The 22,227-nt window shown below is 50.5% G+C and overlaps 1 protein-coding gene and 1 long non-coding RNA gene across 3 annotated transcripts in view; both read right to left on the bottom strand.

Moving 5' to 3' along the window:
- The window catches only part of erf (Ets2 repressor factor), a 36,907-nt gene extending 17,706 nt beyond the window's left edge, over positions 1-19,201 (bottom strand). For both annotated transcript variants that reach the window (XR_009524051.1, XM_060043830.1), the window contains exon 1: positions 18,411-19,201. Coding sequence is in view for 1 of the 2 variants with exons in the window: in XM_060043830.1 (XP_059899813.1) it covers positions 18,411-18,432 (22 nt within the window). In the remaining variant the exon portion in view is untranslated. The remainder of the gene's footprint in view (positions 1-18,410) is intronic.
- Positions 9,490-14,779, bottom strand: LOC132451505 (uncharacterized). Its single transcript, XR_009524118.1, has 3 exons — positions 12,834-14,779; positions 10,733-12,399; positions 9,490-10,655 (listed from the first exon to the last, which is right to left on the bottom strand). It is a non-coding gene; the product is annotated as an uncharacterized LOC132451505 (long non-coding RNA).
- Positions 19,202-22,227: the final 3,026 nt, after the last annotated feature.

Below are 22,227 nucleotides of genomic sequence, written 5' to 3'. Positions count from 1 at the left end.
AGAGGGAGGGGAGGTGCAGGAGGAGAAGAAGGGGGTAGAAGAAAAGAGAGGAGGAAGAAGAAGAAGAGGAAGAGGAGGAGGAGGAGGAGGAGGAGGAGGAGAGGTGCAGGAGGAGAAGAAGGGGTAGAAGAAAAGAGAGGAGGAAGAAGAAGAAGAGGAAGAGGAGGAGGAGTAGGAGTAGGAGGAGAGGTGCAGGAGGAGAGGTGCAGGAGGAGAAGAAGGGGGTAGAAGAAAAGAGAGGAGGTAGAGGAAGTGGAGGAGGAGGAAACAGATAGGAAGTGAAATGAGGCGGAGGAAGAGAAGGAGAGCAGATAGAAGGAGGGAGAGAGGAGAGCCGGGGAGGGAAGGAGAGACGGAGTGGGGAGGTGGAGGAAGAGGAGAGGTGGAGGAAGAGGAGAGGTGGGTGGTTAAACTGTTATTTGCACTGGCGCACACTTGTAACACAAGAGGGCTGTCTGACGCACACGTGTAGGCACACACACACACGGGGTAGATTACATCAGAGCGGGCGGGCCGATCACGCACACACACTCACCGGGCGGCCAGGTTAGCGGGGGGAGGTAAGTGGGTTCATGCGTGGGGTGTGTGAGTGCGCACGAAACACGGCCACGCACAAAGCGGCACACAGGAATAGCAACCGTTCACGCAGAGAACAGGAGTGCAGAGAGAGGGAGGGAGGGAGGGAGGGAGGGAGGGAGGGAGGGCGATCGAGGGAGTTTGCCACACACAGATGTCCTTGCTGACTCATGCCGTGTTCATTCGTTTGTCATTCAGCAGTTTTCTCCCCCTCTCTCTCCCTCTCCTCCTCTCCCACCACCTTGCTGTCCCTTTCTCAAAGGTGTTTTCGTCGTGTCTCTGTTCTGATCGGGTTCCTTTTTCATTTTTCTTCTTCTTCCTCTTCGTCTCCTTCGTAACGACGCCCCGTCTCCTAGCAACAAAGCCTGCCAAGCTACTATAAATACCGCCGCCGGAGCCGCGGCGAAGCTAGTCAAAATATGATTCATGTTGGGCGGCCGGTGGTGAAAAGGTACCCGGCGCTGGGGTGAGGCCCCAGACAGCCTGGGAACCGGACCAGGGGCCCCCGGAGGGAGAGGGCTTATTGTGGCCCCGCCAGCACTCGCCCTGCCTCCTCTCCTTGCTCTCCTTTCCTCTCCCCTCTCTTACCTCCCCTCTCCTCCACCTCTCCCCTTGTCTCATCCTCTGCCCCACCGCTCCTTCACTCCTCCCCCTCTCTCCTCTCCTCCCTCTCCTCTCTCCCTTACCTCTCTTTAAGAGCGACCGGAGCCCTGAGGCCAGAGCAGTGTTTAACACAGTACACCATCCGTAACCTGGTCGCCGCGCAGGGGGAAAATCACTCAATATAATCGTATATCGTACATAATAGCATGTCGTACATTCATGGACTGAGGGAAAAATGTCGACTTTGGTTCAGAGTTCGGTTCGCTGCAGCTAACTGTATCCATCAATTTTTAAGAACCTTTTTTAATGCTAGACAGCAGTTTGTAACTTAGAAACGGTTATTGATTGTTTTGCGAAGAAAGCTAGCAGGTCGGTTTCTTTTTGGCGGGAAAACAGGGAGTCACTCTCGATACAAACAAACGACCAGAAAGGTTTTAATGTTTATTAGATAATTAAGAAACTGTGACAGTTGAATAATAATAGTAAAAGCTCCACATTTTCTGCTATACCAAACTAAACAAAAACTTTTGGACTTGTTTTCGGGGAGCTAGGGACGGGTTAAAAGCTGTTGTTTGAGCGCTGCTCGCAAACAACGGTACGCTCGTTATGATAGCGACAGACTCTATTGTGCTCGTTAAAAGTTAAAACAACACGCTCCGTCTTAAGTGGTCACCACAATCGCAGCGCAATCTCTCCTCGCGTAGCCTTCCTGCTCGGCCCGTCCCAGATGTGTGTAAAAAGTCAATCAAACATTCCCCGATTTTATCGTTAAACATTTACAAGTCTCCCAACTCCGACTTTGTAACAGACTGGCTCATTTTCCCAGGTTTTTAATCGCAAACCTTTTCTCGTGGTTTGATTTCCGAGAACCTCTTGAACCCGCGTGCCCTTTGGCAGATTAAGCAACCCCAAACCTGGCACAACGCCACCAGCCAAACAGTGATGCTGGTGCCAAGTTAAACTTGGCCCTGCTGGCTTCACCTGAGAGACAAACACAGAGAGAGAAAGACCGTCCAACACACTCTGAGAGAGACCGACACTCTGAGAGAGACCGACCAACACAATGTGAGAGCGACCGACAACAAACACTGAGAGAAAGAGACCGACCAACACACAGAGAGAGACCGACCAACAAACACAGAGAGAGACGACCAACAAACACAGAGAGAGACCGACCAACACACAGAGAGAGAGAGAGAGACCGACCAACACACAGAGAGAGAGACCGACCAACACACAGAGAGAGAGAGACCGACCAACACACACTGAGAAAGAGAGACCGACGGACACACTGTGAGAGAGACCGACCGACACACACTGAGAAAGAGAGACCGACCGATACACTGTGAGAGAGACCGACCAACACACACCGAGAAAGAGAGACCGACCGATACACTGTGAGAGAGAGACCGACCGACACACTGTGAGAGAGACCAGTACAGCTCACAGCAGCTACCCAAGTAGGCCGTTATGAGTGAGGTCAAAGTTAACAGGGCTGTATGGCCGTGGACAGATTGACAGGCGGAAGTGACCAACAGCATGGCCAGCCTTGGTGAGAGAATCTATTTTCAGCGAGGTACAGTCAGTCAGGCAACACGTTTTTGAACAAAGGAACCCAGAATCTGTGACCCTCGTCAGGGCCATTGTACTCAGTTCAGTACCTCTCTGACACCAGGTACCTCTCCCTCTCCCTCCCATCCCTCCCTCCATCTAACCATTACTCGCTCAATTACTTTGTTCTTCCCCCTCCCTCCATCTCCCCTGCCTCCATCCATTTCCCATCTCACCTCTCTCTCTCTCCCTCTCTCTCTCCCTCCCTCCACCCCTTCTCCCTCCCGCCTCCACCTCCTCGTCCAAACTGTTTTCTCTCTCCCTTCCTCCCATTCTTCAGTCGTCTATATATAGCTCATGGAAAAGGTTGTCTACTGGTGTGTCCCAGTCCCCGGGTTCCCACCAGCTCAGCACACAGAGACAGGACAGGAAGTGGACCAACACACACAGGAAGCAGAGCGGGCGGGGGGGGGGGGGGGGGGGGGGGGGGGTCAGGGGGTGCCCACAAAGGGGTGAAATCACGGCATTCCCCTCGCGGCCGGACAAAGGGCCATCTGAATAAACAGCGGCCATGCCTCCGTTTCCCGCGGCTACGGGCCCTACCACACCTGCACACGTTGCGTACAACACGTTTATGGTTGATTCCTCATTGTGTGTTGGGGGATGGCTGGAGCACAGAACGGCCTCTCTGAAACCGTGACGTCCACTTTGCCATCTCTTTCCTGTGGTACGGTGGCCGGGGCCAAGTGTTTATCTGGTGTTTTTTTTAACCTGTGCGTAAAAGTCGCAATATATTCAACTTGGGTCATGGAGAGGCTGAACTCGTTAAGAGAAGATAACTAAAAAAGGTCCCACGACGACCGTAATAGTTCATTAACAATAGAATGCAAATCGTAAGAGCTTGGCGTTTGTTACAGTTGTACCATTTTAAGATTGTAAAGTTGATTCGATCCAAAGTAGAAAAGTAAATTGTGACTCCTCCAAAGGCGAAAGTGATCGTCCAAAGGTCCAATAGTGCATTACAATAAAAAAGCATATTAAGAGCTTGGCGTTGGGTTGAATTCACTCGTTAAAAACGGTACGACTGTAGCAAAGATAAGTGTTTTGTTACTGTTCCAAAGACCAGAGCGATCGTCCAGACGTCCATGTGAACTATTGCCTCTGGCACCATGCCTGAAGTTACCTTGGCTCGTACCCTGGGGCGGCCAGAGTCTACAAACATCGGCCCACGCCAGGCCGGGAACACGTGAGGTTTACACACCGCAGAACGCCAGGTCGCTATTGATAAGGGAGGTTATCAACGACAGGGTGATCGAGGCGATCAGGGAGACGGGCCAACTGGAGCACTCCGTTTGTTTACATGCAGGTCTGATCAAGAGGCAGGGACACACACACACACACACACACACACACACACACACACACACACACACACACACACACACACACACACACACACACACACACACACACACACACACACACACACACACACACACACACACACACACACACAGTACTGGAGTTTGAGGTGAACACCTCCTAGCAAACGCGAGCATGCATAGGAGGAGAGAGGAGACGAGGGTTTAGGTGAGGAAGTAAGGAGGAGATCAAGGGAGCAGAGTTGAGCTGCAGGTACCCTCCGTGAACCACAACCACAGACCCCATGATGTGCTCGTCTCGCTTCTCTCAGAGAGGCCGTAAGGAAGAAGGGCCGACAGAGGAACAAAAAAAGCAGACACATTCCAGTCAAAAGAAACCAGAACTAGAGAGGGAGAAGCGAGCGGGCGAGGTTTACTACGACCAGAAGAGAGAACGTCGTCTGGATGATTCACAGACATCCTGAGGAGGTGATGCATCACAGGCCGTCATTCATTCAGACTTTATAAGGACAATCCCTTGGCGGAGCTAGAAGCACTCTGCAGCCGGTGTCCAGCCAGGCATGTGATGTTTACGCAACAGCCCCGTGTCATAACTACAGGGGTCGGGACCCCTTTCAAGGGACCCCCCCCCCCCCCCCCCCGAAGCCGAGCGATGGAACGGGCCGGAACCACGTGTGTTTTAAACCAGACTTCCCCAACGTTTCTACCCACCGTGAGGCCATAGAGCAGGACCCATCCAAAGCAGGACACGGTGACATGCAATTACCAGTCAGGCCAAGAGCGTTGGTTTGAGATATTGCGTAGTTCTTCAAGGAAAGGGATCGAATCCAAAGGAATAGCTTTAAAGAGACTTTATTTGTATAAAGTATTTTCGGTATGGTAAACTGATACTCTGAAGCAAAGAGAGATTGAAGATGTATTCTAAACACGTGCTGAGCGTCTCCTAGCTGATCAAAAACATTAACCCATGATGTATGTCTAATAGCTGCCAAGAAGATTCTGGCTTGCTCTGGCTCCAACCGTCTGTTATGGTATGGATCCTCAAGTCCGGAAGTAGTGGGAGGAGCCGGGTTGACGGCCTCCTTACCTGTCTGTGGTGCTGCCTTCTGTGGCTAAAGTATTTATTGCAGCCTTCAGTAAGGTCTTGCTCCCCTTGTGGCTATGTATATTTACGGCTTATATATTTGGTCCTACTCCCTAGTGGTTAAGTGAGGGAAATACAGCTTGTGTTCTTAAAATGCGTAACAGAGACGAGAACGTCCTTACCACCATACAGGCATTTTGTCCTTTTGTCCTCCATTTGAGACGCTGCCCATGACACTGGTCGCCACGTCAGACTGTGTCTGTGACGGCTGTGTGTTCATACTACCATGCTGCACATCTTCATCCCCAGAACACTTGGCACTTATTGTCCACATTTATTGTATGTTTTACCTCCTGGCACTTAATGTGCACACTTATTGTGTGTTGTACGTCCTGGCACTTAATGTATGTTGTACGTCCTGGCACTTAATGTGCACTAGAGCCCGACCGATATAGGATTTTTAAGGCCGATACAGATACGAATATTTTGCGATTAAAAAATCCGATATGCCGATATATCGGCCGATATATATATAAAAAAAAATCCAGAAACGCGCAACAAAACAAACAGATTTCCCTAACATTGGTTATTTGTAGTTATCCTTTAAATCCTTTTCACTCTCAACTAACACGTAACAACAGCAAAACTGGACATGGTAGTCATGAATTAAGTCATGCTTATCGACTTTAGAGAATTGATGGGGATGTTCTTTTAATTGTTATTCAAGCAATGTATGTCTTGTGACAGTTGCCAACTTACCATGAACACACTTGCACACATGAGCTGTGTTGGAAATCATTCCCTATTCACTCCCTCACTATTCCCTATATAGTGTTTATGATATAGTGCACTATATAGGGAACGAACAAACGAGAATTCGGACACTACGCTGAACATTTCTAAGCGTCATTTGCGTCAGTAAATGCGCCGGGTATTTGTGTGACGCAGACAGATGCTCCCACATCATGTAAACAAACCGGGCAATCCCGAGGAAAGCTGGAGCTTGTATTGATGTTGAATGCAACATTTCCTTGATCAAGTTTTTTTAATTAATTTTGAATATTACATTTTCTATGTTAACTCCCAATTAAATTGTTGACATCTCTAAACGAAAGCCGGAGACTCCATCATTAAATGTATTAGTTTTCGCGGTTATTCAGCTTCTTCTTCTCCTCCGGAAGAACACTACCGCATTGCATTGTGGTATACGGAGTAACAAGTAGGGAACATCGTATGTACACTCAAATTTTAGTGCATGAAATTAACCACTGAGAATTCGAACACCACTGCAAAATGGCGAGCACCCTATAGTGCACTATATCCGTGATAGGGAATGATTTCGAACACAGCTATGAACAACACCGATGATCTCCGTCGATCTCCGTCATTCCCTCTGCCTGAATCAGCGGGTTTGGGGCGTTAGAGCGCCCTCTGGTGGACAATTTTTTTTTTTTTTATATATTCATTTATCGGCCATTATAATGCCGATACCGAATAGTTTGAAAAATGCCTAATATCGGCCGATAATATCGGCCTGCCGATAATATCGGCCTGCCGATATATCGGTCGGGCTCTAACACTTACTGCATGTTGTACGTCCTGGCACTTAAAAATAGTGCTTAGAATTGTGTAGCATCTTATGCTAGCTATCTTTGTTGCATAGAGGGAATGGGTTAACATAGTGATTGTTAGTGCTCGTCACTTGGTTCTATGAACATCCTTACTGTACCGACAGCGATATAGTAGCTTTGGATAAAAAAACGTCTGCTAAATGTAAATGTAGCATCCACGTAAATAAGCGAGTCTCAAACGCGATCCAACGGACGGCCGTTGTTGTTCTGAACCCGCTCCGACTGCTCCACGGCGTCCATGTTGCCAGGAGGTCTACTGGCGGCGCGGAACGTGTTTACAGGGACGTGCCTGGACATGACCCCCTCAGACTGAACCACAGCCAGGCAGACCCGGGGAGAACATGCTATAACGGCTCCGCCGCATGACGCGCTGTACGAACTGTCTGGGGAGGACAACGTGAAGGCCGGGAGGGAGACGGAGGGCCCGTGGGACGAGAGACGGACAGCAAAGAGAGACAGACAGTAAAGACCGACAGTTAAGACATACAGACAGACAGACGGAGACAGAGAGACCAACAGACGGAGACAGACAGAGGGGGAGAGAGTAAAGGGAGAGAGGACTATGAACCAAAGAGACAGACAGACAGAGGGAGAGAGAGTAAAAGGAGAGAGGACTATGAACCAAAGAGACAGACAGACAGAGGGAGAGAGAGTAAAAGGAGAGAGGACTATAAACCTAAGCGACAGACAGACAGAGGAAGAGAGAGTAAAAGGGGAGAGGACTATGAACCAAAGCGACAGAGAGAGAGAGAGAGTAAAGGGACTATGAAGCAAAGCGACAGACAGTAGAGTGCACTGGGCCCAGGGGACCACTGATTTATCTGGCAGGAAACGCACGCAGTAATCAGGTTGTGATCGTGACGCAGAACAGACCGGGGCCAATCAACCGCCAGGCTGTCAGTGCACAACGAGGCAGCCTGCCAATCAGGGAGGGCGTTAGAAGGAGTGATGATTAATCACATCAGATAGAGGCTGGCGCCTGGCAAGCAAGTTTGCGCGCGCACACACTAAAAAACACACACACACACACACACACGACTAAGGCTGGTTACAACCCAAACTATCTCCTAAACATCCAACCGTTTGGTGTCTATTGTAATTTATCATCAAGGAGTTTAGGGTCAGAGGTCAGGGGTCATCTTGTTCAAGGATGCCTACGGGTTAGGCCCGGGAAAAGAGGGAATAGGCCCTAGTCACTACAGTATCCTGATGATTCACTAAGTGGACCACAATGTGGGGGTTGGGTCATTAAGAACTTGGGCTCCAGGAACACGTGTGTGGACAAATGTTGTCATGCTATAATACTACTGAGGGACAGACCATAGCACCGAGGATTCAATAGATAAACCGCACAACTCTACAATGACTTCAAGAAGATGAATTGACACACACACACACAAAACATGCGCGCACACACACACACACACACACACACACACACACACACACAGCCCCCCCCCCCCCTGCCAATCACATCTCATCACCGCCCTCCTTGTCTGAGTTCGGTATCACTAGACCACAGACACGCAGGCTCCGTGTGCGATTACTGCTGATGCTGTGCGGGCAGACCCCACATCTCGTGCGCTGTGTGTCCGTGGGGGGTCCCGGTGACATCACGCAGTGGGGGGGGGGGGGGGGGGGGCGGGGGTGACATCATTCAGAAGAAAGGATCGCGCTGCTGTGGAGAACGGATGTTTGGCGCCGCGGCATTTAACAACGCAGACGTGTGGAGGAGACCGATTTACGGCGACACCGACGAGACGAATAAGAAAAAAGGCTCGTCGCCGCGACATTCCGATACAAATGAGAGTGATCGGAGTGTCAACCCAGAGTGTATCCATGGAGACGAGCGTCTCACTCCCATCACAGCCCCCAGGCAGAACACCCCAACCAAGTACCCCTATAGCTGAACTAACCCAGTTCACCCCAGTATATAGTCCCACACCGACGGGGGTGGTCGACCACGCAGGGCGACGGCCCGCTCGTCAGGGGGCAGTCAGGGTGAGGCGTCTCGCTCAGGGACACCTCGACACTCGGCTAGGAGGAGCCGGGGGATCGAACTAGCGACCTTCCGGTTACCAGCCCAACCCGCTCTACCTCCTGAGCTTAGCCAACATGGTTTAAGATCAGGAGGTGGTACATGGTGGTCCTCGGCCGGCGATGCCCTGTCCCCGCTAAGAAAAACGACGAAACAACCTAAAGGTATCCATGGATACACCGACGTCTCGTCTGCTCGTGGTGCCTGAGGTGATGTCTGTCTTCGTATTCTCCGAGCGCGCGAGTTGTCAAGACGCGTGCCAGCGGCCCACCGAGACTCTCCTTAGCTCGGAGGGAGGGTGGGCATCACTCAGCCTAAACACGGCTTACACACCAAGGGGGAAGGGGGGGGGGGCACATGTGTGAAGCATCACGGGACTGGCGTTGTCTTGCCGGCTGATGACATCATCCTCTGAGCGCGTCAGCCGCCAGACCACCGAGGCAACATCTCGCCGCGGCAACCATCAGAGACGGCGTCGCCACGACGACCCAGACCAACACCGGCCACGGCACCCGTCGTTAGGCGCTAGTGGGTAGCGTCAGAGGGTACGGGAACTATTTACGGCTTTGCATGGGGGGGGGTTAGTAAAGTTTAAAGTAAATTCTAGTAAAGTGTGTGTGTGTGTGTGTGTGTGTGTGTGTGTGTGTGTGTGTGTGTGTGTGTGTGTGTGTGTGTGTGTGTGTGTGTGTGTGTGTGTGTGTGTGTGTGTGTGTGTGTGTGTGTGTGTGTGTGTGTGTGTGTGTGTGTGTGTGTGTGTATGGGGGGAGAGAGTGAGAGAGGGGGAGACTTTGACAACCGTCAGAGAGTTGTAGTCAAATACTTCTTATGCCGCTTTTCCACTGCATGGTACCAGCTCGACACGACTCGACTCAGCTCGCATTTTTGGCGTTTCCACCGCGGTACCATGGTATCTGGTACCTGAAGTGGCTGCTTTTTCTAGTACCTACTCGCTCTAGGTTCCAAGCGAGCTGAGCCGATGCTAAAAGGTGACGTCGGCAGACGGCCGGCGACTGATCGGCCAGAGAGTGTGACGAAGTCACGAGAGCGACATGGCAACCATGCTGGTAACATCCATAGCAGCGCCGCAGCCAACATGTTCCACTTCTCCAACTTCTTCAACATGCCAGCTAATAATAGTAATGCGATCGATGTCCTCCATTGTTGTTATGTGGGTTCTGTCCATGTGTGGGTTGCGTATGTGTTGTTTGCGTCGCGTACACAAATACGTCACGGCCCTTTCGCGCAGCCGACCCCGCCCACGTCCAGGAGGTACTATTTGCGGTGGAAAAGCACCCGTGCTGCTACCGTGTCGAGTCGTGTCGTGTCGAGTCGTGTCGAGTCGAGCTACATGTGCGGTGGAAAAGCGGCATTAGTTAGCCTGTAAACCAATCGCGTCTCTGTAACTACGGTTACGAGCTGCAAGGACCTTGATGAAGTCAAGACTAAAAGAAGACACTGGATGTGTTGGGGGGGGTGTGTGTGCGCGTGCGCGTGTGTGTAGACCGTTTAACCACGGCTGAAACACGCCGTGGGTGATTAAGGCTTCCAGCACATCAGTCACATGGTGTCCATTAGGGCGGTGTGGCGGCGGCGGTGTGGGAACGTGTGAGGCGGTTTATAGTAGGAGTGTGCTGTAGGCCTGTGTGAAACAATAACAGCTTTTCCTTTTCATCCCCCAGACCGAGGCGCAGACAGACGGATCGGAGCTCGACCGCGGAGACTAAACCACCGCCGAGTTCCCACCACAGCGTCGGGACAGACCAAACACAGGGGGGGCCGTATACCTCCACCTACCCCTACACCAGCACACTCCCATCCACTCCCCCCCTGGGACAGACCAAACACAGGGGGGGCCGTATACCTCCACCTACCCCTACACCAGCACACTCCCATCCACTCCCCCCCTGGGACAGACCAAACACAGGGGAGTTCTGTTGAGGGGGCCTCCACCCTCCACCCCTTATGAGGGGTGGCATACCCACTACAGTATCCTAAGGATTCACCAAGGGTGGTTGTGTCATTAACAACTTGGCTCCCAACACATAAGCGGACAGACGTTACGCTATACTACTCAGGGACAGAACACAGCATTCAAGAGAAAAACACAACTCCACAATGATTTCTAGAGGATGGACGTGCACACACACACACACACACACACACACACACACACACACACACACACACACACACACACACACACACACACACACACACACACACACACACACACACACACACACACACACACACACACACACACACACACACACACACACACCACCCTTTTACATTCCAGGTGTTTAGGAGGCGGGGCTAGAGCTTCTGGGAATCTGATTGGACGAGCCCCCGATAAGCAGAAACTTTACAACTCACCTTGTTGACCTTCAGCCACCCTATAGACTCCAGATCTCACGTCATCCAACCCACATCGACGATAATGGAGTGTTTAAGTCACAGCGTTCAGCCCCCATCAGCGAGCCACTTGGTGAACTCCTCCCCCCCAGCCCTGTGCCTTGCCAAAGGGCACTGGCGGGTACTTGCACTGCGACCTCAGGCCCACCCTCGCCGGACCCACTTTGGCTGTGGAGGGGGATGTGACCTTTGACCTGTTGTTATGGGCTGGTGTCAGTGATACCAGGGACCCCTGTGAGCAGCAAAACAAACAGCCATAATTTACCCCGGCTGCACACACAGCCCATTGTCCCCCCCACCCCCCCCCTGGGTCCCACACCTCTATCTACCGGCCGCTAAAAGGTCTGACTAGCTAGATTAGCATCGTTAGCTCTGGGAAATCTACATGAAGGGAGCCTATTAAGCCCCAGCTTAGCTAGGCAAGCCCGGGACCCCAAACAATACCCCTTGGTTTAGATTTGTCGAAAAACACACTTGTGTACACAAAAATAAATAAATACAACACACACACACACACACACACACACACACACACACACACACACACACACACACACACACACACACACACACACACACACACACACACACACACACACACACACACACACACACACACACACCCGGTGTGAACATTTAAACTTTTAATTTGACGGTTTTAGACTGGCTGGCTGCGTACAGTCGGTCAAATTCTAGGTTTGGCTCACCACAAAGCGGGCAACATCTCTCCCCTGTCTGAGTGCAAACGCCAGCGCAGGCACAGCCCACATTAGCCTGTAGGCAGGGGCTTTCCTCGCTGCTCAATAGCTGTGGTTCTCCTTTCAAACAAAATGGCCCTCTTTTTCCTCAGAGTCGTTTCTTAGTCATGTGAAAAGGGGGGGGGGGTGGGGGGAGGGGGGAGTTTGAGTGAGTAAGATAAGTATTAAATCCATCTAATTAGTGAATATATGACAGAAGTCTACCTTCAACATGCCAACTTTAACTGACAATTTATTTTTTGGTGGATTCACCCTTGGAATATAGTTAGGGTTGGTTTTATGTCTGTATCTGACCGGACAAGGAGCTCGTAAAAATCGGCCTTGTTTAAGTCACACGAACAGCATAGAATTTTAAAAGACTCTTAAAAAACGATTGTTTGTTTAAAAGGCACCCAGTGCAACTTTCGAGGCTTAAAAATAAACATTCAATTTCTAGTCTTTTTTACACGTAGTAAGTTTCAATAACTCCATACCATTACATACCGACATTCAAGCAGCAAAGATGAGACGTCGTTGTGTGGTGAGAACTGATAGAAAATCAATAACAACAACAATGCCGCCATTTTCTTTATTTTTTGTAACCTACAATAAATAAAGCAGGCTTCCAGTCAATGGAAAAATGGCTTCTCCCCACCGGCGATTGTTGTTGTTTACGATTTTCTATCAGTTCTCACCACACAACGACGTCTCATCTTTGCTCCTTGAATGTCGATATGTAATGGTATGGAGTTATTGAAACTTACTACGTGTAAAAAAGACTAGAAATTGAATGTTTATTTTTCATTGAATGTTTACATAAAGTTGCACTGGGTGCCTTTAACGTGTATCAACACTAACGCCCTCCAATGGTCGAATCCATGATGGGGCCCTTGGCTTCCATGATAAGACCATGATAAGACATCCCATGATGACATTCGTTTCAGCCCTCAGCTCAAACCTCGAGAGCAGTTATTCAGTGGGAAAACCACATCTGACATCAGTCTGGTTCCTGGGTCATTCACTGTGACCCAGCAGGTCAAAGACGCACACCACACCACACCACTAATAGCAGGGCGGAGCCTGACCTCTCCTCTACATGGTTCACCAGACCAGACCGTAATAAACAACACTGGCACCCACACACGACCTCACCTGCAAACCAGCCACTCGCTCTCCTCCATTCACTGCAACAAGAATTTATTAGCATGGGAACCCAGCAAACGAAAGACAAAACAGAAAAAAACGATAATCGTTTATTATAAGACATCTAGGACTTGTGCGCGCGCTCTCTAAACACACACATTCCGTCTGTGTGTCTCGCTCTGTGTGGTGTAATCCTGCACCCTCTGAAGCTGCTCCAGAGGCTAATAGCCTCTGGAAACTGTGACTCTCGCAATTTTCCAGTGTATTAAAAAAGCTCTAAATAACACAAACTAGGAGAGCTTTTAAAATAGCCGGGTCTGGAATGGGTTGGGATTGGGAAGAGTTACAACTTCCTCTCTCGGCATACTTTCACGGTAAAGGAACGATTTGTGGAAGTTCTAAAATGGCCGTACTTCACTTTAAAGCTAAGGCGGGCGATTTGGGAAAAATCTGCCAGAGTAAGCTTGATTTTGAAAATATGCAGACGGTAAAAGAAATCCCTTTCCCATCAGCCCTCCCTCCAAAGTTGATTTCCCCCAGAACATGTGACTAGCTCGCTAGCTCTAGCAACAGGTCTGTCGAGCCTTGAGGAAGACTGCGGTCATGTGCAAAGAGTGAACAGCTAGTGTTCACAAGGTAGCCTTCGAGTTAGGTAGACAGACAGGTAAACCAGCGAATCAACTCAAATCGGGCCAAATTAAATGATAGGACAGGCTTGTCACAGGCCTTCGCAGCAACAAACACCGGATTATTATTATTATTTTATCCTGAGCATTTGGGTCATTGATTGCTGTGAGGATGTTCCGAGACTTTCTTCTAAAATAAATTGCGTACTGTAGCTTTAAGACCCCAAAAAGTCAGCCCAAACCCATGTGGGTTCCGGAAACCCCTCCCTCTGGTCAGGTGTTGCGTGGATAACGCTCCCCAGGAACTTATCTGCCCGCTTGGATGGTTCCGTTTTAACCTCTGTGGGCCCCAGGAGCCTCGGCCCTAGGGGCAAGGCCCCTGGTAAGAACGTCAGAGAGTGCGTGTATGGGGAAGGGAGGGGGTGATGCATGGAAGAACGCCATGAACACGTAAGGTTACACTTACATAGGTAATCGCATCTGTGAATTATACAATCAAACCAATGTTAATCCAATCTCGGGACATGTTAGTCTAGACAATACAGAGATTATGCTACTGTCAAGTCTTATCACTAGTTTGGGCTACACTGTTCCACCTTGTTGTCACTGCGGTTCTCTCAATAGCCCTGGAAGATAAAGGATCAGAATGTCTTCAGGAGACCCAGAACAATCCTAAGAACAAACAGAAAGGACGACACCGTCTAAAACACTGGGCACTGAAATCAGCAACCGGGCAACCAGCCAGAAGATTGTTTACAACAAGAGCTGCCTTTCCTTTATCGCCTTTAAAATGGTACAATTTAGAATAATTGCATTCTAAACACACTTCAACGTGTAATAAAAATGTCCTTTAAGGCATTGAGGAACAGGGGCCCGCGTTTAAAGGGGTTCGGGTCGGGAACCCCTTTAAACGGGACTACGGACACAGGCTGTTTTCTCAAGAGGCCTCTGTGTTGTTAAAAAAAACACACACACGGAGTGGTACAACTCACGTCAGACCCCCCCCCCCCCCCCCCCCCCCCCCCCCTTCCCCTGCTCTTTATTTACCCTGCATGGCCCGCTGTTTTCCCTAGCGCGCGTGTGACACACACACACACACACACACACACACACACACACACACACACACACACACACACACACACACACACACACACACACACACACACACACACACACACACACACACACACACACACACACACACTTCCAGGAATGGAGGCATTCTGCTGCAGCCGAGTGAAGTATGACAGTAGCTGCAACAGCCCCCTGGCACAGATCGGGAGATCACATGGTCGGGGTAGGTGGGCGGGGGGGGGGGCGGCGGCGTGGGGAGGGGGGGGGGGGGTCAAAGGTCGCCCTGATGCAGACGCTAGACAACACAGCAGCAAAGCGCTGGCGTCACTGGCGTTTCCAGAGCCGCTGCTGACCAGGAACCAGGAATGCGATGATGGGGTCACTGGTAATTACAGGAGCCGGGCCCGATGTTGGGAGCGGAGCCAGGGGTAAACCGTTTCCTGTGGGGAGCCCCGCGGCCGTAATGGCCGCCCTGGCCGCCCTCGTAGCGGAGACGAATGAAGTCGAGTTCCTGTGTTGTGGTTTTCGACTCACTGCCGGTTTTTGAGGCCTGCTGCCGGTCCGAATACGTCAACGTTGTTACGTCAAAAGATCAGATAAGTCAGTATGTAATTAATCCCAGACGGAAAAATTCAGAACTCGTAACTTATGAAAAAGGCATTGGACGTTATTGTACGGGACCAAACAAAAAGCAGTCAAGACTGTTACAAATTAATCAACAACACTGGTTGCTATCCGTTTCGACCCAGTGGTGAAGTTGAGCTTGGCTGGGTTGTTCATGTTGTCTGTGCTCGCTACAGTCGCACTGTGTTCTCGTTTTTATACGTTCCCATCAGTTTCGGCGATGTGTTTTATGACTTCTGAGTTCTGTTTTTTCCCTGGGGTTAACCCAGCAGCTTGGGGTTGACTAAGGAACATAGATGCTCCTAAACAGGGTTCACCTCGCTCGCACTCTCCCTCCCTGCCTCTCCCTCTCTCCACCAGCACGATCTTGTCCCTTGAAAGAAGTAACAAACCATCTGATCACGTTTCCCTTTTCATTATTGTCAAACCCCTCTCTGATTGGCTAAACTCAGCTCAAGGAGAAACTGTGGCCAATCAGAACGATTTCTTTCAATTTTTTCTTCCCGGTTGGCTACACATTCTCCTTGGTTCTGGCCAATGGCGGTGTCGACGTGTGGCGTCGTGGGCAGACGACTGGCAGCACTTCCTGTCGTTAGTGAGCCGGCCCGTGCCTTCCACTGCCAGGGCGTTCCACTCCGCTGGAACGACGTCAAGCACTCGCTGTTGTGAACACAGCCACCTCCGCCACAGGTCAGAGAAAGACACGCCAACACTGACATATGGGTGCACGAACACACACACACACACACACACACACACACACTGTCACACACACACACACACACACACACACACTGTCACACACACACACACACACACTGTCTCACACACACACACACACACACACACTAGTTGCCCCCATCACTACTTAAATAATAACAACTGTGCGCGCACACACACACACACACACACACAATAATTATAACAACTGTGCACGCAGCACACGCACACAAACACATAAGTTCCCCCCCTTCAGTACATCAACAATAACAACAACTGTGCACACACGCACAGAGACTAATTGCCCCCTTCACTACTACAACAACAATTGCGCACACACACACAAACACACTTCCTCCCAGTCCGACGCAGGCCCACCAAAGGGAAGCGCGTTGACATCTCCCCTGGAGATGGTGTTGATAGAAGCCGGGCCACCAGTGGAAACTGGGAGCGACCGCAGCCTAGTGGGGGGGGGGGGGGCATGTATATGAGGATAACCTCACCCGCTCTCTGCTACCAGGGATCAGAAGACAATGATAAGATAATAGAATAATAGGGAATAATGTCATACGAGGTCATTATGGGTACTACTCGTTCATCTCTCCAACTATTTGTCTGGCCTTGCCCTTCAAAATCAAAAGCATGCGAGTCGGTTGTTTTACACCTGGAAAAGAAAAGACTGGCACTTCATAGTATAACTGACATAAAGGTGGCGTGATGTTTGAGAGTTTAAGAAAAATGTACTAATGAATGTGTCCATAGCTAGCTACGAGCAACCATTTTAGCAAATGCCATATCTAAAAGAAGATATTTATTAGAAGAACTAGAGGGATTAGTGCTGCAGTGGGACAGAACCAGGCTTTCTTTCGGACTGGGCGGCCCAGATTCAGAATGGAAGAGTATGATTCTGACCACTTCCTAACATACGTGTCTATTTACCAAACCACTGGGATGCCTGCAGGCTAAATCCAGTTATAGAAAGAGAAGTGGTCAACAAAGTGCGTTTGTACAGTTCTTAACAAACTGTTCATTATGATAAAACAGAGCGTTAATTAATCCAAATACAATGTTTACTAAAGCTGCCCGCAATGAATGCATAGGCGTGAATTGCTGTGTTCGCTTGTCCAAATGTACATTATGGTTGTTGTAATTACACCCAAAGCACCTTGCGACGCATAAACATTGAGGGCACTCTAAAGAAAGCCTTTAAGACAAATGTCTCATGATTTAGAACCACAGCCCGAACCCAAAGGGCAACATTAAGGGCAAGAACACACTTCGTCCACCCGAAAAGCCATGCGACTGAGTTTCAAATGAGTTGGGTAAAAGTACCCTACATTGGTGTCAGATGTTCTTGCGCATTAGTATTAGTATTGTACACACACACACACACACACACCCACACACACACACACATTTAAGTAAAGAAATTGTAATTGGCGATGGTTACCTTTAAACAAATGGTAAATTTATTAACCTTAGTCAAGTCAGTAATAGGCATTATTTCAGTAACAGAGGTGATAGGGGAAACACCCACACACGGCAAGGCGCTACATAAAATACAATTAGTTACCATCATTACATATGTCGCTATTAATACAACGCTGATTGTCCATTTACTACGTATAACCATCAATTATCATGGGAATTATTATGGGAATATCCAAAGCTAATCAACAACCACCACTTGTGGGCTGCGCTTGTAAACACAGACCCCGCAGCAGTCCGGAATGTCGCCCCTCTTTGTACGGAGAGGATCGACCCCCCCCCCCACCACCAAACGTCCACCGTTAGCCGCCCGCCCCCCCCCCCCCCACACACACACACACACACACACACGTCTACCACCTAGCGAGGTAGCAGCCGTCCCCCCCCGCACGACCCCCCCCCCCTAACACGTCCACCAACAGCCGTCCCGAACTAGACTCCATACCAGGGTACCCAGGCATCCGAACCCAGACCATCCGGGGGATGGATGGATGTCAAGAGTTGCTGTACACAACGTAAACACCCGTTCAAACCCCAACAGCCAGGGCTAGAGGCGTCCATTCCAGCGCCATAATTTGTCACACTTTCTCCGGGACAGGAGTGGGGTTAGCAGGCTAAGCGCAGCTAGCGCGGCGCGGTGTGTTTCCAAACACTTCCACAAGTCACCGATTCTAAGGTTAAACATACTTTAACTGTACCGTAATCATCCACTTACCCGGTTCTCCCGGGGTCTTCATGTCAGCTGGGTGGCGCCGGTCCTCGGCCGGTCCCTCCACGTCGATCCGGGGAACTTTCTGGCGCTAGCCTGGTCGCTAGCAGCAGCAGCTAGCAGCAGGTCGCCGCGGGGCTCAACACCCGCTCCGTCCCCGGTGTTGTTCTCGCAAAGTCCCGCAAAAAAGTGGCACGAAAAGCTCTCCGTTGAAAACCCCGACAAACTCACTTCAACCCACCCGGTACTCAACACCCTCTCTCCGGTCACTGCTCCATGTCCAGCGGAGCGGTGGGTTCGACTTGTATATGTCGACGGTAACTTTTCGCGATGAGCGTCAGTCACTCCGCGCGAGGCGGAGGAGGAGAAAAGTTGCGCGCGGGGCCTCGCGATGATCCGCCCGCGAGCGACAGGGCAGCGGCGGCGCGCCTCGAAGTTCGGAGGAGTCGGGGCCGTCTATGCGCGAGGGAACGAACGTGGCTACGGCGACTGGAACACGTTCACCAGACTAAACGGCGAAGTTACTGTGCGCCACGATGTCGCGTGGTCGAATCTCCTTCTCCGTCCTCCTCAACTTCATCCTCGAGTCGCGACCCCCAAACAAAACATCAGCGGTGGCGTGAAAATGTGATCCGCGTTCCCCCCCCCTCCAATAAAATGGATCCACCGTTTTTTTTTTTCTTTCTCTCTCTTTTCGTCTCTCGCTCCCTCTCTCTCTCTCTCCGCCGGACTTTTTCTTTTTCCACTCACTCTCTTACTCTGTGCCTCCCCCCTCTCTCTGGCTCTGTCGGGGTGTCGTGTTTCGCTCTCCCTCCTCCCTCCACCGCACGGGCCGCCCACGCCGGCCGAGGGGGGAGGGGGGACGGCGGGAACGGAACGCCCACTTGTCGCTCGCTCCGGTCGGCGCGTCACGACCACGTTGCTGTGGAGACCCATTTACAGCCGCGGGGGAAGCGGCCGGGTACCCCCCACAAACGCACACACCCACACCCGTTTGCCGGTAAATCGCGCGGCCACGTGAACGCAGCCAGAAAGTCGCCATCGGCGGCTCATTGTGATTCGCTCGCCGGGAGAAGGAAGACGTTCGGCGGCATGACTTGGTGCTGTTGCCCCGGGGAAGGGACGACGCTTACCATTACAATCGCAAACAGGACAACGCCTGTGTCCTATCAAACGCGTATTAGCATTGTCTCCACACACACACACACACACACACACACACACACACACACTCCTTCACTCTTTCTGGTTATTTCTAATGAGGGGCGCTCGGATTGAAGTGGGCTGTAGGAGGTGAGAGAGAGGGGGCATGGAGGAGAGTGGGGGATGGAGAAGAGAGAGAAAGGAGGGATGCGGAGGAAGTAAAATATGAAAGCAACACGTTTTTTTTTACATCAAGCATCGAAGTGCAACAGGTCGATAAACTGGTTGCCGTGTCACGTGTCTTCTTTTCTCCACGTTTCCTCTGACTAATTAACTAACTAATTAACTAACTGACGGGCTAAAGTGGAAGTTGTGGTCAAACCGTCCTCTAGGGGAACCGACTAGCCTAGCCTAGCGTGCTACCGCTAGTGCTATCGGTCTCGGCGGGGCTAAGAGGCGGAGGCTTTAGCATGTTGCGTTAGCATGTGAAAGGAAGGCCACAACAAAGGCAACGTGGGAGAGGAGCCGCCCGCCCCCGAGGTGTGAATGGGCGGCCTAGTGAGCTCTGAAGTGATCAGCAGACCAATAGCGGTCGTTCTGGAGGTGCTAATGACCCCGGTCGGTCAACACAAGTGATCAGCTGTTAAAGTACAACTTGGTGAGCGATAGGCAATGAGGGAATTGTTGTTGATGATGATGATTATTATTATAATTGTCAGTATAGAGGGAGGAGTATATTTTCTATAATTTAAGAGGTAGGGACGTTTAGCCGCGTAACACAAAACAAATTGAAAAAAAACATTACAATTGCTTACAATAAATTCACTTTTAAGTGACAAAAGTAAAGTACACCGTCTCCCTCTGTGTACTGTCTATATTGTTTACAGTTGAAGTCTCCACCACTAACATGCATAGACATGCCTCTGTGTGTGTGTGTGTGTGTGTGTGTGTGTGTGTGTGTGTGTGTGTGGGTGTGTGTGTGTGCTACAAGTGTTTTTGAGGAAACCCAGAGTGTTGTTTTTTTTATGGAAAGTGAGTCTCGGGGCCCAAATGGTCTCCCCCTCCCTCCCTCCCTCCCTCCCTCCCTCCCTCCCCCCCCCTCCCTCCCTCCCTCCCATGACCAGCATACGACCAAACTGTCAATCCTAAAGTAAGAGGCTTTTCACACTAAGGGTCCCACATGCACACACACACACACACACACACACACACACACACATACATGTACACACTCTAACACACAAGCATACTCACACACACACACTCACAGACACACGCATGCACACACATTCTCCTGCCCACATGACTACTCTGTCCTTTTTAAATGCCCAATTGTGGGCTGAACAGAGAGTTGGTTGAAGGCAGATGTTAAAATTACATCTTTCTTTCATGAACACAAACAATGATTAACACATGTGCCAGGCGAGCGTGTGCTAGCCTGTGTGTGTGTGTGTGTGTATGTCTGTCTCTGTGTGCGTGTGTGTGTGTGTGTGGCCAACGGGAAACGTGTGTGTTGCTCAGAGTTCAGAGATTCCAGACGTTTTCGGACCATTTCCTGCTCATCCGCGCGTGTCGCACACCTGGACGCGTGAGGCCCGTCCGTGAGTCTGTCTGCTCATGCGTACGTCTGTCCGTCTATAGAGCTGGATGCGTGTTGCCCTTTGAGAACAGACAAGGCCCTCGTCGACTCGCGGAGAGGCCGAGCGAGGAGATGAAAGAGACGAGAGGGGAAGGAGAGAGAGAGAGAGTTCTTAAGGAGGGAGAGGATTAGAAAAGAGGGTAACGAGAGGAGGAGGAGTGAAGAGCACAAGTAGTGGGGGAGGGTGGGGGAGGGCGAGGGAGAGTGAATGGCTCCTTTGTGATCAGAAGGCTTGTTTATTTTCTTGGTGCTTGAACTCCTCACCAGCCACATAGGCCCTGTCTGCACTGTCTACCGGCCCCGTACACAGATACTGCCCCCAAACAACCTGGGGGCATACAGACTTAACACAACCTGGGGGTACAAACCCAACACAACCGGGTGTTACAAACACAGACACGCAACACAACCTGGTGGTACACACACAGACACACAACCTGGTACAACTCAACCTGGTTGTACACAAACAGACGACACAACGGACACACAAACTGGTGCAACACAACCGGGTGGTACTCAAACACAACAGTATCGGGTTCTACACAAAAAGGCACACAACCTGGTGGTATTAAACAAACCTGGTGTTACACAGACACACAACACAACCTGGCGCTACAAACAGACACACAACCTGGTACAACACAACCTGGTGGTACACAAACTCAGACAACACAACCTGGTGTTACAAATACAGACACACAACCTGGTACAACACAACCGGCTGGTACACAAACAGACACACAACCTGGTGTTACAAATACAGACGCACAACACAACCTGGTGTTAGAAACACAGACACACAACCTGGTACAACACAACCGGGTGGTACACAAACAGACACACAACCTGGTGCTACACAATAACAACACAACCTGGTGCAACATAACCTGGTGGTACACAAACAGACACACAACCTGGTGCTACACAATAACAACACAACCTGGTACAACACAAAACAGACACACAACCTGGTGGTATACGGACTAACACAACCTGGTGTTAAACAGACACACAACCTGTTACAACACAAACTGGTGGTAA

This window comes from Gadus macrocephalus, chromosome 22 (assembly GCF_031168955.1).
Source record: "Gadus macrocephalus chromosome 22, ASM3116895v1".
NCBI classification, from domain to species: domain Eukaryota; kingdom Metazoa; phylum Chordata; class Actinopteri; order Gadiformes; family Gadidae; genus Gadus; species Gadus macrocephalus.
Note: the sequence above shows the minus strand (reverse complement) of the source record. Positions and strands in the feature narration are given on the sequence as shown.